A 17,275-nucleotide genomic window follows, 5' to 3' on the forward strand; every position below is an offset into this window, starting at 1 on the left:
TACCGTACACTGTAGGAAGCAATGTGGTCAGTACTGCGCTCGCCCGAGATTATTACCCCGATTTCACTCAGGTACTCATTCAAAGCTAAGTCGACTGGTATCCGACGTCAAATCATTATACAGATTCCTCTACCACCAGTGAGATTTGAATTGCGACCTTCCGTACAACAGCCTTACGCTCTAACCATTCAGCTATTCGAATAATATTGGTTAAAGAGTACATTTTAACTAAAGTATTTTAAGCCTGGTAGGCTCACATAGTAAAGCTCTCTCTGCCGTTTCTCTTCATTTTTTAATGTCATAGCTATGAACCCGTTCTCGATTCCTCCTTTCTTGGCTAGTTCGTCTACTGCCTCATTGCCTTTCAACCCAACATGGCCTGGAACCCCGAGCATCCAGACCTGTTGTGCGAGCCGAGGTTATTCAGTCATTCAAGGCATTCCCATACCAGTTTAGAGTTCACATGGTTGGACCTAAGTGCTTTGATCGACGTTTCGGTGTAAGTCGGAATAGCAACGTTTCACCCCCTGTAGTTGCTCTTTGTTTTCTTGGCTCCGGCTTAGGTCTGTGTTGAGCCTGGTTTCAGGCCTTCCTTTAAATAACACAGGTATCATTTAGCACGTGAGCCACTGAGGTCTGCCGCCTTCCTGACGCCTCACATACTGATTTCAGATATTCTTTTACTTGTCCCTGCTTTTTGAGCAGCGGTCTTTGCTGGTTGTAGTCGTCGCAGAATGACGATGTTGACATTGGCTACACTGTGTGACGCCCCGCTTCTCCTTTCATGGGTATAATTACCAGGCTGTCAGTGTTCCGGAGACTTGCTTCCGCCTGGTTGGCCAGTTTATGTGGGGTACGTCTTAACGCTTGTTTGATTTTAGTTTGGTTTGGTTTTAGTGCAAAACCTACAGAATGGCCAATCCTTTCTTAATAATTTTATACTGTTAATAATTAATTACAATGTTATAAAATGTTTGAAAACAAAAGTAATCCACGTGGGTTGCAAAAATCTTCGGTTTGGATGGTGTGAAATCAAAAATTCGAGGAGATGACTAATGTCCCTACCCCAATTAAATTTTGGTATGCATGTATGCAAAGCATGACGGAGGGTTGATCAGAAAATTCTGCAAAGTCAGCGGTTTTTGCACATTTTCCTGTAGACAAGTTATAAAATTTTATATTTTAATTTCATTGTAGTAGGGACGATAACCACACATATTTAAAATATGTTGTTAAAGTTTCAAACAAATCGGTTGATTAGTTTCGGACAAATTTGCAACACAATGTTCAAAAATGTTACTTCGAGAAGAACGCGTTTAACTATTTTGAACGGAAAATCAGTGATAATTGTAACTTGCAGATAATCGACAATAGTAGACCTTCGGATTTGTGAAAATTTCACTTTTACTTAATCTAGTCCTTCTGAGTTGACTCTTGCTGCTTTTGTGGAGTCAAAACCAAATTGCTGACAGAACAAAGAGCGCGGAATCTGCTTTCCGGATCTTCATAACATTTTGACACAGTTCTTGTAAATGTCAAAACTATCTAAAGAGATATCATGTGTATAATGTTAATTTTAGATTAGGGAATAGTCTAAAATACTAAATCCACACTATCAACCTAAAAACGGAAAGAATACAACTGTGTACCGAAATATTCTTCCGTAAAAAGCACACGAAACCTTTCCTGACTTGCGTAGATTATGCAATGTCCGCCTGGGGTTCATTATGGAATTTTCCAATTTGATTTCGGAACCATTACTTGATCTCAATTTAACGAGCGCTCAACTGCAAGTCATCATTACTTCCAACGCCCTCCTACGTCACAGTTTAAGAACATGCGGAACTTGGCTCACAGAACATGTACAGCAAGCTAAAATTAATACGTACTTCCATTTGTGAATATAATATACGCAAAAAGATTCACAACAATAAGCCAGTAACTTTTGCTTCTATCTACACACATCTTTTCAGAGATTTATATTGTTTACGATGTTGACCAAGTTATCAATGGTTTGTTTTGTATTTGAACTTTTGTTATCATTCCTCTTATTATCATTTCATAGTAGAAAACAAGAAGTGCTGATCATGCCCCGCAGTGTGTGAGTATACAAGGCGTTATAAAAGTAAAACGCGGGTTACGAACCAGCTCATTCAGATTAATTTCTAGTCCTAGTTGTGCGAAAATGTCTCAGTATCAGTGCAAGTTCGATCCTATTCAAAAAACTTGGTCAGGGAAAAAATATGTTTCCATTCTTAATCCACAAGTATCATTGGGTCATGTCCTTTTGAATATGATGGATCGAGACCCTGATAAGGTCATTCAGGTGGGTGCCAGACTTCATTTTCAAAATTACCAAATTGTGGAAAATAATCACATTTCTGCAATAGATCAGTGCCGATAGTGGAATCAAATACACAAATCATGATATAAAAGTCCGAGCCATTCGAGCCTGCAGATTTTATTACAAATATGGCTTGAAACAGGGCGACGTGATTGGCCTTATGGCCGCGAACTCCGCGAACCTCGCTCCTATTGTACTCGCGTCATATATCACTGGAATACCATACAACTGCTTGGATGTTTCCTTTGGGAGCAGTATGTTAATCCATCATTACATGGTTCAGAAAGTGAAAAAACTTATTAATGTTATTAATTAAAGGTGAAATTGAACATATGTACGCTACCACGAAACCCAAGATTGTGTTCTGTGACGAAGCGGTTTACCCAGTGGTGGAAAGTGGTTTGAAAAAAATCGGCCTTACTTCTACAATCTATATCATCAACGGGCACGTGGAAAATGTTCCTCATGTAACAGAATTTTTGGAATGTGATGATGACTTCCTTGATGACTTTGTGTAAGTACAATGCTCATAATTCTATTACTGTGATTCTAGTTTGGGCTAAATTTGCTACAAATTCATTATTCGCAATTATCTATTTTAAATCAAATAAGAATTTCACTATAATGCAGACATCTACGGTAAGTTCCCTCAAAATTCTAAAACTATATACCCCATTCGTTTTACTTTTCGTTTTATACCACAATATTTTTTTTAAACCATCGATCTCGTGCTTGACGAAACCTCAGAACAGAAACCTATTCAAGGCATTAAATTCTTCTAAATAAATGCATTTCGTTACATGACGGCGGAGCAAATGATTGGAAAGTGTTTCGAATGTAATGAAAAATAATTATTATCAATTATTTCTTATCAGCTCTTTGGAGGGCTTCGGTTACCAACACAATCTTTTGTTTGCCTTAACTGCAATTTCTGGATCATATGTTAGAAATGTTACATTTTTAAGGTTTTGCGTAATAAAATAGATTAATTGCTTGTGCGTCTATCTGTCCATCTGTCCTCTAATGACACAGCATTTATGCAAAAACAATGAAATCTCTAAATATTGTTGTCAGACGCAAAAGATCTCAAAAAACTAATTCTTTTTATTTTTGCCTGTTGTTGCCCCATCACAAAATTATAAGTCCACCCTATTTTTGACAATTTTCTAATTTTGGTTTTTTTGAGAAATTTGTCTATTGCGATACTTTACTAGCGCATAAAGCAGAATTGCTTTATTGTTACAAAAAATACTCAATATCGATTCGCAGAGATAGGGGCTTTTTTGCGAAAATGGCCTTATACATCCGCTATGGTTTTTTATATTTAAGGTATATATTTCCATTCCTTCTTGCTATTGATAATGTAATCCTAGAGTTATCTTAAGGAAAGATATCCTTTCGTCCTGCATAGAATGCGACGACGTAACCTCTCAGTGAAGCCAAATATCGTAAATATCCACATTTCAATCGGTGGATAGTGAAACAAATTTGACGTAGTTATAATGTTGTTAATAAATTTACAAACCATAAAGTAATAACTTGTTCAAAAAGCATGAACGCAGAGTCAAATTCGACAGTTCCATGTAACGAAATCAATGTGGATTCCCACCTCGATACGCTGCCTGAGACCGCAAGCCAAACGAATTGCTAAAGCAAGATTATTAAAAGATCTAAAATGTTGAAACCAACTGTATTACACAAGGACAACACAGCTTAAAGATTAGAATTTGCGTACAACAATTTACTTCAAAAATTTTCATAGTTTCCTGGTCCAAATCTCATTGAGAAGAATTTTTTTCACGGAATATGGCCATGTAGGGTATCAAATGAAAGATCTCGAATAGTACCTTCCGAAACTGACATTAGTTTTGGCGTGAATTGCAAAGGGCTTGAATAAGGAGTCAAAATGTACACACTTAAAGTGAAACTACCCAACCCAAAAGTCCTAAAAAAATCAGGAAACTGCGTTTAGATGAAATCTAGGTCTAAAAATATATCCCATTCCGATATCTGCTCAAATAAACTTTCTAATAGTATATTACCAACTTTTAGAAATTTACTGAACGCACTGACCGCCTGTCTCGCAGTTTTTCCACGATCGGTGCAACCCTATATCGATCGCGGATATCCTCATTTCGGATGTGATCAAAACGTGTCATGCCACTAGTCCAACGCAACATCTTCGTCTCTATTAGCGGGAGTCCCCATTTATGGTCTTTTATAGTTGGCCACCACTCAGAACTATAGAGAGCGACAGAACGGATGACACTGCGGTTAAATTTGAGACGTTCGCTGATACATCCATTACAAAGAACACCAGTTGTGAAACGTCACTTCATCCAGGTTGCGTTAATGCATGAAGCAATTTCATTGCACAGTTCTCCATTGGCTTGATCCGAGACATTTAAATCGCGCAGTTCCGGGCAGGTTATTGCGGTTGACAGAACTGAGCAATTTAAAAATCTCCAGTCAATGCTATCAGCCAATGGGCAACTGCGTTATGCCCCTCACATAGGGAAACACAAAACCTTTTATACCTGAAACGTCAAGCTTCCGGTTTCCCGACTTGTTAGATAATTTGCTCCAAAATTTAGTCCGTTCGATTTATAACCACCTATTCCAGATAATCATCTAAAAATTAGATGTTACTCATTATTAAAATCGATTTTGAGTTTTTATTTAACTTTGACTTTTCATCAATGTTATAAAAATAAAAGGTTGTTTTGCAAAACGGTCGTACTACAGTCAGTACTTCAATTAAATTTTTCACTATGCAACTCTCTTAAATAAAAGAAATTAGTACAACAATTTTCAAAAAATAGGGTGGCGGTATAATTTTGTGGATCATCGTATGCTATGCTTGCCACACCCTTTAAAATACATCTCATCTTGATAACGGCTGAAAGAATTATCTTTTAGAAATCCATTAGAAAACGTTTCTTCTTAGGGAGTTCAACTAGTGTGTTCGCCTAGAAAGGTAGTTTTTAGGAATTTTTTAAAAATCTTTTCAATTTTAAAGGATACATTTTTGAATAAATAATGTGTATATGGTGAAATTTTGGCAAGAAAATATTTGAGCCCCCGCAAACTGTCAGCGATCTCCGGAACCTTCAAAAAAGTTGTAAAGTAGCATGAAATTTAAAAAAAAAGTTCATTAAACTAGAAGGTATTGTCTATACAATGACCCACAATTGTGAAAAATAAAAAGATAACAAAATGGCGGAGTTTTAAAAAGATAAATTTGAATTTTGCCCCAAAAATTTAATTAATTTAATTACATTTTACATCCAATCAAATACTGGAGAATGATATGCCAAATATGTTAAAAAAACCAAGTCGACCGGGGAATATGTTATCGAGAACTGCAGCAAATTCGAAAAATGTAATTTTGAGATAAAAGTAGTGATTTTATAATATACTATATAATCTAATATAAACAATATGCGAAAAATTCCTTACATTATTACCCACTCATACATATCTCTGTATGTGACCCCTAATATTATTATAATTGTTTACAAGGGTCCTTAACGCGACAATATGTTAGAGACGGCCCCTCTAGTAGCACACATTTATAACCGACGTGCAGCAAATTTTAGAAAGCTGTAACTCAAAAACTATTTGAGATTCAATCTTGAAAATTTTATATATTATTTTGATATATAACTTACGAAAAATGCACAAGAAAATTTTCTTTTGATTTTCTGAAAATTTCACACTAGTTGTTGTGTGTTAAGAATATAAAAAAATATAGCGTATAATGTAGATCATGATTTTGAAAAGTTTATCAAAGCTATTATTGATTAAATTACAGTGGCTCGAAGCTGCCTTTTTGGTTTCGAATCAATCGAAACTGGCAGTAGAGCAAATCAGCAGCAAACTGTCGTTTGTCGACCTTAGATCTGGCCAATACCTACCATCAAATCCCTGTAGCTCCCGAAGATATTCGAAAGACAGGAATTTACATACCTTTCGGACTCTTTGAGTTCACTCGGATGACTTTTGGCCTGTGCAATGCGGTGCAAACCTTCCAGAGATTCATTCACTCTGTTCTACGAAACTTGCACGTTTCGTCTACTTGGATGACATTCTGGTAGTACCACCACCGAGTCCAAGCATTTGGCACATTTCGAGTGCATTTTCAACGTCTCTTTGATAATGGTCTAATTCTTAATGTTGGAAAGTGCACCCATTTTATCACGCTCGACCCAGACAAGGTACAAGCGATCGCGAGCTTTCTGCTGCCAAAAACGGTCGAAGACCTTATAAGGCTCTCTTGGGTATGGTAAACTTCTACCGTCGGTTCCTGTCCAAAGCCCCTTACCACCAGGCTTTACTTAAGGCTTTCCTGGTTGGTTCTAAAACCAAAAAATCACAAGAGGTTGTATAGTTTCCAAAAGCCGTTACAGCGTTTAAGACAACTAAGTAACAGCTGCTAGACCCGACTGCTGGTTTGCACAATGATTGGTCAGTTTACGCGGTGATCTGAGACACTAACTGTGCAGGACATTACTGCATAGCCCTATGCTGAAGGCTTTTGTCGAGAGAGGATTCCGTGCTTTGGTGTCCCCGCCGCAATCATCACATAGCAGAGATTCCAATTAAAATCCACCATTTTCTCAAAGCTCGCAAAAATCTTTGGATTCAAAAGCAAGCGGTCAATCCGGTACCATCTGCAGTCTATTGAACTGCTAGAACATTAGCATCGGACACTGAAGACAGCCAGTATGGCGCGAGTTAAATCGTTACATTTTTGTATTCATAAAAAGTAAGTTCTTCAGTAACTATAAAAATACAAGGGATTCGCTTTCTAACACCCCTATTCTATTTGCTAAAACTGAACAGTATTACTTGTACAAGCCCCTATTTATATGTTCTGCTTTATTAGTCCATCCGGTTTATGGTTGAATGAATGACTAAATACATGTGTTATCACTTGAAAGTTTATACTATTTTTTGAATTGAGGGAACCGTGCGGCTGGTTCCTCGTTGAAAACCCATGTGGTTTCAGCTGGAGTTGGAATCTCGTGACGGAGCGAGAAACTTGCGTGTTGAACGTACGCAATGGGGAATCGCGTTAGTTATGACATCGAAAGACAATCTTTGACAACAAAAATTTTTTTTTTACCTGATTTTACGCCGCTTGTTCGATCTGAAATGAAGGCAGCTTGAGGTCGTTTTCCCATGATATCGATATCGTCACCATAGACCACTAGTTGGGTGGACTTAAAGAGGATGATACCTCTCTAGTTTACGTCAGCATCACGAATCACTCTTTTCAGGGCCAGGTTAGAAAGGAGGCATGATAGGGCATCCCCTCCCTATCTAACCAATTCGGCTATAATTCCAACCGGCCCGGTCGGCTTATGATTTTTAAGCCGATGAATTACACGGACTGTTTCTTCTATACTTGGTGGTGGCAAATTTCCCTCTTTGTCTCGGCAGAATAAGCATCGAGGTGTGTAAGGCTGCATCCTGCGCGCCTGGTGCGGTTGTTCTCTGTATTTTGCGAGTTCACAGACCTGTTGGTTCTCCCAGGCTTTCTTTTTCCGTCTGTGAAGTTTCTTCTTCGCTCGACGGAGTTGTTGATAAGTCTCCGTGCGTGCCGGCTTTCAACATGCAACATTACTTGTTATGCAGCGTTCTTTTGTTCTGTTGCTAGCTTACATTCATTGTCGAACCAGCCGTTCTGACTTTTTTTGCGACTGGGGTCAAGTATGTTTGTGACCGTATCAATGATAACGCTCTTCAGGATCATTCGTTCATGCTTCATCTGCAGGACCTCTGTTGACCGCGGCTATTGTTGTGCTGTGAATGGCATCAGTGTTAACTCTCACCAGGTTGTCAGAGTAGATTCTGGGTGGGTGTTGTTATTTGACGACGAGATAGTGATCCGAGTCTATATTGACCCTCCTATATGTTCTGACATTATCTAGATTGGAAGATTGAAAGCCGCCACCTTTCAATCAAAGTGGTCCCGTCTGGAGAGGTCTACGTTTGTTTGTGGACCGCTTTCTGCGCAAACCAGCTACTTTCAAAAACCATTTCGTGTGACACTGCTAATTGAATAATCCGCAGTCCGATCTTATTGGTATTCACTTGTTTATTTAATTAAGACAAAATACCGAAAACAAATTCCTTGTTACATATTGTTCTCAGTGGGGGGATTCTTATGTAAGAGCCGTATCGTCTGAATATGGGCTCCGTCCCTACCTTGCTTTTAAAATCTCCAAGTATCATTTTGAAGGGGCGTAAACATTAATGAAGCTTATATTTCTAAATTTTCCTCGTAAGCGCAGAGCGCATAGCCGTTCGCTTATGTTTTCAAAGCCGATAACAGCAGGTTTCATTTTTCGGCTGACTAGAAAACCTATTCTGAGCACATGGTTTAATGGATAGCCATTATAATATATGGTGTAAGGACTTGTCGAACGCACCTCCTGTAATGCTACTACATCAGCCCTATATTGCGACTGGGGCTAATTGCTGCGTCCCTGTATAGTGAGCGGGAAACTCGCCTTCATCCTTCTCCGTCTGCAGCTTTTCGTTAAGAAAGAACTCCCTGCGGTCACCACATGAAGGTGGTTTGATAGTAGAGCTGTTGAGGTTGACTCAGCCGACATTTCCCAGGTTTTATGCTCCATCGTCGATACCAATCCACGTTGTGCTCTGGGACCTATACTACACTTTGGCCAGCCAGGCATTTGTTAACATAGAATCCTCGTCTTTTTGTGAAAATATCCCATTACGTGTGAGTTTTTACCCTAAGTGAGCTTAACAGAAGTTTTTGCAATTTTATCAAATTAGAGATTTCAGGGTCATCATATGTACTATTCAGCTCTCTCTTAACACTTTCATTTGAAAGGAATCTAGTTAGCATCTGTTCTCTAGTTTGGCAATAGTTTCGGTTTCTAGGTTTTTATGTAGTACAGAACCTTATCAAAATCCGCTTACTGTTTGTCTTTCTCACTGTTCGTCCATCTATTACTGTTCGTCTGTATATCACATTTCTCCCAGAAATGTAGCGAGAGGTTTCGAGGTCTCGGTCTGCAATTTCATGCATTTACTGTTTCTTTAGTACTACAGTATACAAGTGGCACTAAAGAAAGAGACGTACTGTGTTCGAAGCACTTAACTGCTCGGAAGTAATAAAAAATAATGAATTAATTAAGGCTTCCCTTTCCTTTTCGCTAGTAATATTTATTAACCTTACAAATACCAATATTTCGGGAATCACTTGTTCCCTACATCAGTGGTTCAAAAGAAATCTACAGAATGGTAGTATTTTGCTTTAAAAAACCAATAATTAAGTTTTGATATTTACAATGAAAATTTTCTTTCAAAAATTCATTTTTCTCATAAATCCGCAATAAATTATTTTAATTACTTTCATAGATGTCCTGTATTGGGTGACCCGAAGGATGTCCCCGGGGCTATTATCTGTTCTTCCGGAACAACGGGTTTGCCAAAGGGAGTATACGTCTCACAAGCATCACTTGTTCTGTGCGCTGAAATATCGTAAGTTGTTAAAGAGATAAAAAATATAAATACTTTAATGTTATGTTTTTATTATTTCTTCAGTCCCGTGAGAAGCAGTGATATTCTACTTTGCTTCAGTACCATGTATTGGTACAGTGGTGTATTTACATTAATCGTGAGTTTGATGGCAGGAGCTACACGAATTGTAACCACCGAAAAAGTATCTTCGGATGTGATTCTACGCTTGATTGAGGAATACAAAGTCACATTTTACATATCTCCGCCTTCACAAATGGCCATGTTGCTACAAGACCCCCATATAAGTGTCAGCCGGCTGGAAAGCATCCGGACCTACCTGTGCGGCGGAAGCAAAGTACTTTCAAATTTAGTACAAAGGATGAATAAGTATTTGAAGAATGGTAGCGTTTTCATTATGTACGGGATGACAGAAGTCGGATCAATGATTACTCTGAACCCAGGAAATGAGCCCCTCGAATCTGTTGGGCTTGCCATTCCCAATATACAAATGAAAATCGTTAACGACGAAGGCAATGTCGTGGATACTGATGTTGATGGCGAAGTCCTGATAAAACCCCCATATCCATTCTTAGGCTATTACGGACAACCGGATGCCACCAAAGATATCTTCGATGAGGATGGGTGGATCCATTCCGGTGATGTGGGACATTTTGATAAACAAGGCTATTTGATTTTAGTAGATCGGAAGAAAGATATCTTGAAATATCGAAATTACCATTACTTCCCATCCGAAATCGAAAACGTACTCATGGAAATACCAGATATTGCACAAATCTGCGTTTGCGGAATCCCAGAGGAAGATGGAAGCGATTTGCCAGCAGCATTAGTTGTAAAGGCACAAAGATCCAATATTACTGAAAAGGATATTGCTGATCATCTGGAGGGTCGAGTGGCAGATTATAAAAAACTTAGAGGTGGAATTTACTTCACAGACTCAATTCCCATGACGGCATCAGGAAAATATCAAAGACGCGTGGCGAGAGAAATTTGCACCAAGTTATTTAGAAATAAGCAAGGAACTAGTAATAGCATAAATGGAACTAATGTTATCAGAGTCTGACTTTGAGGTTCTTTTTCTAAGTATTCTACTAAAATGTATATCCTTAAATTTTGCTATTTTTAAGTGTATTTGCCTAGGGCAAACCAACTAAATAAAGTCTTTCCTTGATATAATATATTTACCTGAATTTCAATTAAAGAAAACGCTAGCTAATGCAAAGCAGCACATTGGTACGTACATACTTTTTTTCATCCAATTGGTTTATTCTTAATTAAAAATGAATTCGTTCAGGGATTTGATTACAACAGCAGATTTCGTTCCTACTTACTTGGAATATTTTATTGTGTGCATGAGAGTGCACTATTTAGTGAAAAATAGTGAGGTGATTACTCGAGTTGTATTACTGTTCGTATAGTTTGGTGTGTTTCCTCGAGTATTGTGATACAAGTTAGTTCGGTATTCTACGAACGACATAGCTGTGATCCTTAAGGCTTTTAAGGCTTCCTTAATGAATAAAAAAGAAACGAAAGAAAGATCCGAATTATCCTAGTTTGCGTACCGTAGAAATATGTTCTGAATAAGTGGTGAAAATTTCAAAGAATTTCGTTAGATAGATTTTGGGCTATGGTGGCAACAGATTTTCAATATGCAGTTTCGAAAAAAACACATTTAAAAAGCAGAATAATATAATAATAAAGTCTTAACTGATCATTAACCTGCTATACCTAGTCCTTAAACTTTAGGTTTCTTCAATAAACACATGTACAGCCTTGACTCCATTTGTCCTTTTACCGAAGTCATTCGAACGCCATTCGGACCGATATATACGCGATTTATTAGGACGATCGTCATAAATCTGGTATGTAACTTATAACGTGTTTAACACTATAATTTCCGAACAACTCCGAATATCAAAAAATCACTTTGCCTATATATTCTACACTATATCTAAGATACAAAAATTCGATTCCGCGGATCTGACACACGGGATGACCCCCCCTTAAGAATAGTTAATTATTTTCTTCATCCCAATTTTGACTGACGCTGGGCTGTCGTAGCGAAGGTCCCGGTTCAAATCTCACTGGTGTTAGAGGGATTTGTTATCATGACTGCATATCGATCGGATAGCATTCGACTCAGCTGGGAACGAGTATCTGAGCCAAATCAGGGTAATAATCGCGGACGTGTGCAAAGCTGACCACATTGCATCCTAGAATGTAATGTTGTGTACCTTTACGGTCATGAATAAAATTCTCCAACACCCTTCAAGGCTCCGATCCAATATGGACTGTTGCGCCAACCATTATTATTATTAACTTGACTACTGCCTCCAGCCCTCCATCTTTTTTTGGGCTAGTACAAGCCGGTCTATGGCACATGCTATGCGCTATATAGTTACGTCACCACATTATCTTCGTGGGAGAGCGACGAGTGCTGCAATCAAATTGTGCTGACAAATAAATATAAAAATGTGCATTCAGTCGTTAAGAAAATAAATATAATATTACCCTTTTCGTTTCGGTCCTTTAGAAGACAAACTAGATTCCCAATCTTTTATGGCATACGTTCGTGCATATGGTAGACCAGATTCGTTCATCCCATTTGCATGCAATCCAACTTGGGATGAGATTAAAGAACTTCTGTTAGCTGGACAATCATCTTCAGACCGCCATGACATTACCACACGCGTATTTAAACAAAAATTGAAATCATTGATGGATTTTATTATCAAGCATCACATTTTTGGACAGACACGCTGCTGGATGTTTTTCATTGAATGGCAGAAAAGAGGATTGCCATATGCACATATTTTGGTTTTGGTTAATCAACAAAATTACGCTACATCAAATTGACCAAATCATCTCAGCAGAAATACCAAATAAGGACATTTATCCAGACTTATTCGACGTCGTTACCAAAAATATGAATCATGGTCCATGCGGCGCATTCAACAACAGTTCACCATCCATGTCTGATGGGAAATGCACGAAACGATACCCAAGAGAGTTGGTTTCTGATACCATCACTGGCAATGATGGATACCCACTGTATCGTTGCCGATCAGTTGAGGATGGCGGCAAATCCATCGTTCTGAAAGTACGAAACGTTGATGTCGAAGTCGATAATGGTTGGGTAGTGCCATATTCACCGTTGCTCTCAAAAACCTTCAAAGCACACATTAATGCTGGGTATTGCAATTCAGTGAAGTCGATCAAATACATTTGCAAATATGTCATCAAAGTCAGCGACATGGCAGTCTTCGGAAGAGAGGGAATATGGTCGCACCGTTCGATGAAATCAACCAATACCAACTTGAACGCTACATTAGCAGCAATGAAGCTGTATGGCGCATCTTATCATTTCGAATCAATAACGATATCGAAAAGTAGTACACTTGGCGGTACATCTCGAGAATGGACAGCGCGTGTGCTTTACAGCAGATAATGTACGCGCAAGAGCATTGGTTCCACCGGCAACAATTTTAACCGCATTTTAGTCATTGTGCCAAGATGATCCTTTTGCAAAGACTCTACTTTATTCTGAGATACCGAAATTCTACACATGGAATGAATCGGCTAAAAAGTTTCAACGTCGTAAACAAGGTAAAGCAGTTGAAGGATATTCCCATTTGTATTCCAACAACGCCTGCTCTTTTCTGTAAAAATAAGCGCGTAGCAAGTCGACCTAGCGGTGTTGTTTTGTCGCCACGTCAACCATGCCCCTACCTCCGTAGTCACGAGGCAGGTTCATCCGCTCCACGGCAGACTTTGGATGATGCATTCGGAATGTGGACATAGTCCGTATCCACCGCTGGACATTTTCCAGATAGGTGTTCGTCCACGGCAATATTCCGAATGCAGAAGCCAGGGAAAGGATAGCGAATGTTTTAAATGCGCTTATTTAATTCTTCCCTGAGAGACGAGAATTCAGCACCACCAATACGTCGGAGGTATTTGCAAATCAGAGCATCCTTCAGATTACCAACCTCAACATGGGTTCCTTGCGAAATTGCTAGGTACTTGAAGAAATCTGTATCCGTCATAAGCTTCGATGTGGAGGTCACCAAAGCTATGTCCAGCATGCGGCTCGCGATGACCTTTGCGGATAGCTTGGATTCGACACTTGTTTAATCCAAATTCTCTTTTTTTTCATTTTCATTGTAAATATGCATATTTTGACGACAACTTGCCGTTTTCCTCAGTATTAAGGTTTAGTTGTTTCAATATCTAACCTATCCACCGCCACTTTCCAATTTGGATCAACTTGTGTGACGTAGTTTTATACTGTTTAGGCCCGAATATTGCCATCCCACGTTGAACGCATCATTTGGCGGAAGCTATAATTGTGGGGTAAGTGTGGCAGTCCCCACCATCTGTTGCTTCTAAACCGCAAATTATGTTGATGCTCAGTTGGTTACGTTGCGCCAAACACTTGAGCATAATTAATGTTGTTAATACGTTGACGGACGTCAAGTTCGGTGTCACGATGGGAAAACAATAATTCACAGATGTACATATACACACATGATATTTTGATCATTAAAGCAAAATCGAAATGGGCAATGATCCGTTGTTTATATTCTACTCGGTTTAGCTCCTCATCCAAATCCAGATCCATTTGGCGAAAAGGCCTATTGTCGGTTGAGAACAGGCAGATGATATTAGCGATGTTATTGCTATTGAACCACTCTGGATAAGATAGTATTGATAACGCCATCGACAACGAAAACGAATATTTTCGCAAAGGGAAGACGACAGTATCCTTTCCATCTCGCAAGTTGCTCTCTGGACTAAAGTAAAGTTTACAGCCCCCGACAAGCTCTTTTTCAGGATGTGGTATAACTTGGTGAAATCATAGTAATTAATGGCAGCTTCTGCTACCTATATTAACGTAGTGCTCTTGTCATACATCTCATTCATAGCTACCAACAGAACTCACCGTTGTCGTTAGGGTCACCACAACCACACCTGTTCACGGCATCTTCGAGTGAGGCCTGTCACAGCTCACCCAAGCATGTCTCTCCTCTACAATGAAAATATTCATTGACATCCTTAGTCCTGACTAGAATCTCATAGTCAAAATGCTGGCTCTTGGATCACACTTGCCTACGGAATTGTGAATTGTCGGCATCAGATTTAGGAAAGCATCGGGTCGCAAAAAGGTAAAAAGTGCTCTTCAGAATCCTCCTCATCTATAAAAATCATTCTTACTTCAATACTTCGTTATACGTATGTACAATTGCCACCACGGGAAAAGTATTATCATACGTTATTCAAACTTGAACAAATAGTTCAAGCTCCAGAAATGCCAACATTCAAAATGTTTCTGGAAAGCACGGACCTGTTGGTCTAGAGAAGTCAAGTGTTTCCAGTTTTATTGTATAAGATGAAGAAATTGTTGAAGAGAGATAATGTTCACATTATACCTAGACGGGGTGACTGAAATCGGATCCATTTTCACTCTCAACCCAGGAAATGGGCCTTTTGAATTTGTTGTCATTCCCAATATGAAAATGAAAATCACTTAATGACGAAGGTGATATCGTGACACCGGAAGTGACGATAGAGCGCTAATAAAACCCCCATATCGATTTTGGATCGATTACCAGTGAGCTGGATGAGTGAATTCATTGTGTTTATGTGCAACATTTCGATAAGAGTGTGAGATGTGTGATTACTTCCCATCTGAAACTGAAAGCATCCTATATTGTAGGGATACCAGATGTTGCCCAAAAATGCGTTTGTAAAATTGATAAGAAAATTGAAAATGATTTCCCGGGAATGTTACGGCTAAAAGTGAAAATAGCCAATGTTACTCTAAAGGACATTGATGATTATCTAGAGTGTAGTATAGTAGATTAAGAATAGATTAGAGAAGTTTGAATATATCTAGTGAAACTTTGAAAGTAAAGTAGAGAACAAATGGGTAGAAATTCTCTAGAAGTACTCCCGTACTTCCTTTGAGATTATTAAAGGAGGTCATCCCGTGTGTCGGATTGTTTTTGCATCAATCGTATCTAGATACAGTGTAGAATATATGGTATATGATATTCGGAGGCGTTCGGAAATTATAGTGTTAAACACGTGATAAGTCACATGCTAGATTTACGTCGATCGTCGTAATAAAGCTCGTATTTACCGAATAAATGACGCTAAAAGGATAAGAATTAAAGCCAAGGCCGTACATGTGCTTTTTCAAGAAACCTAATGTTTATAGACTAGGTATGGCAGATTAATGGTCAGTTAAAGTTTTATGGCTAAAAATCGCATTCTACTTTTTAAATGCGTTTTTCTCGAAACTGCATGTTGAAAATCGGCTGCCACCATAGCGCAAAATCTATCCAACGAAATTCTCTGAAATTTTCACGACTTATTCCAAACATATGTCTACGGTCCACAAACTAGGATAATTGCGTTTCATTCTGTATTTTTTTTGTTTATTCATTGAAGAAGCCGTAAAAAACACCAAAATTAAAAAAAAAAATTTAACAAGGCGCCAAAAATTTAGTTTTTAATATTTTTGAATAATCCTAGTTTGCGGACTGTAATTAAGTCTACGTTAAAATGCCCTTTACTTTTTTTCTTTAAGGTGATCGCAGCGTTCTCTGGTGTGTCAGCAGAAAAACACTTTTTTAGAGATGGGTGTATAAATTGCTCTGTATTTCAATAACGAACCATGCGATCGGGCCGGAGAAATTGCTATGGACGCTCAAGACATTAATAAATCTATGGTGAAAAATTCGTATTTGTATCTTCATTCAGTTCTTCACAAAGAAATTCTAAAATAAGCCAAAAAAACGGACTTCACACGGGCACCCTTAATGCATTTATCATAGGGAAACCCCAAGTTAATCTGCTTATATTTCAATAAAATAGAGTCATTTTAAGTAGATACAAATGCAGAATAATGCTCGTTCGCACTCTCTTGAAAGTACTTGAAGAAAGTACAATAATAACTTATTGGGATTGTATGACACCTATGGACCACAGGTACATTGGCATCAATGCATCAAAATCGGTTGCAAGAAACCGCTTTTGATGTTCGTAGTTTCGTATCTCATTGAGCTCAATTTTGGGTGAAGAAAACTCGAAAAGTTTGGCAAAAGCTGATGTGGGGCTCACGTATAAAACGAATAACGAGATTCACGCCAACAAGGACACTTAAAGGGGGAAACCAGGTTAAGACATTTTCAGAATCGACTTTTTTCTATTGCTTTGACCGCTAGCCTAGTTATTCCAGAATAAGCTGCGAAAATTTCAAAGCAAAATTCATAGAAGCGGGTAGAAGCGAGCGATTATCGGGTATAGCACGACCTCTTACGCTTAGAGCCCATCGGCCAGGCAACTGTATTTTGTTGTTAAAAGTGATAATTGTCTTAGAGTTAAGAGTTTAACTGCTTCTACATGAAGAAG

At 38.5% G+C, this 17,275-nt stretch overlaps 1 protein-coding gene across 1 annotated transcript; it reads left to right on the forward strand.

Annotated features, from left to right (window-relative positions):
• Nucleotides 1-1,993: 1,993 nt before the first annotated feature.
• Nucleotides 1,994-11,039, forward strand: LOC119657735 (probable 4-coumarate--CoA ligase 3). Its single transcript, XM_038064779.1, has 6 exons — nucleotides 1,994-2,012; nucleotides 2,069-2,326; nucleotides 2,391-2,598; nucleotides 2,663-2,858; nucleotides 9,740-9,862; nucleotides 9,926-11,039. The coding sequence occupies exons 1-6, from the start codon at nucleotides 2,010-2,012 to the stop codon at nucleotides 10,920-10,922; spliced, it is 1,785 nt and encodes a 594-aa protein (XP_037920707.1). The 5' UTR covers nucleotides 1,994-2,009; the 3' UTR covers nucleotides 10,923-11,039.
• Nucleotides 11,040-17,275: the final 6,236 nt, after the last annotated feature.

This window comes from Hermetia illucens, chromosome 5 (assembly GCF_905115235.1).
Source record: "Hermetia illucens chromosome 5, iHerIll2.2.curated.20191125, whole genome shotgun sequence".
NCBI classification, from domain to species: domain Eukaryota; kingdom Metazoa; phylum Arthropoda; class Insecta; order Diptera; family Stratiomyidae; genus Hermetia; species Hermetia illucens.

Bases quoted from the DNA above. Each gene is read 5' to 3' on its own strand.
- LOC119657735 (XM_038064779.1), top strand. The intron at 2,859-9,739 runs GTAAGTACAATG...TTACTTTCATAG, and splicing joins GACTTCCTTGATGACTTTGT to ATGTCCTGTATTGGGTGACC. The intron at 9,863-9,925 runs GTAAGTTGTTAA...TTATTTCTTCAG, and splicing joins GTTCTGTGCGCTGAAATATC to TCCCGTGAGAAGCAGTGATA.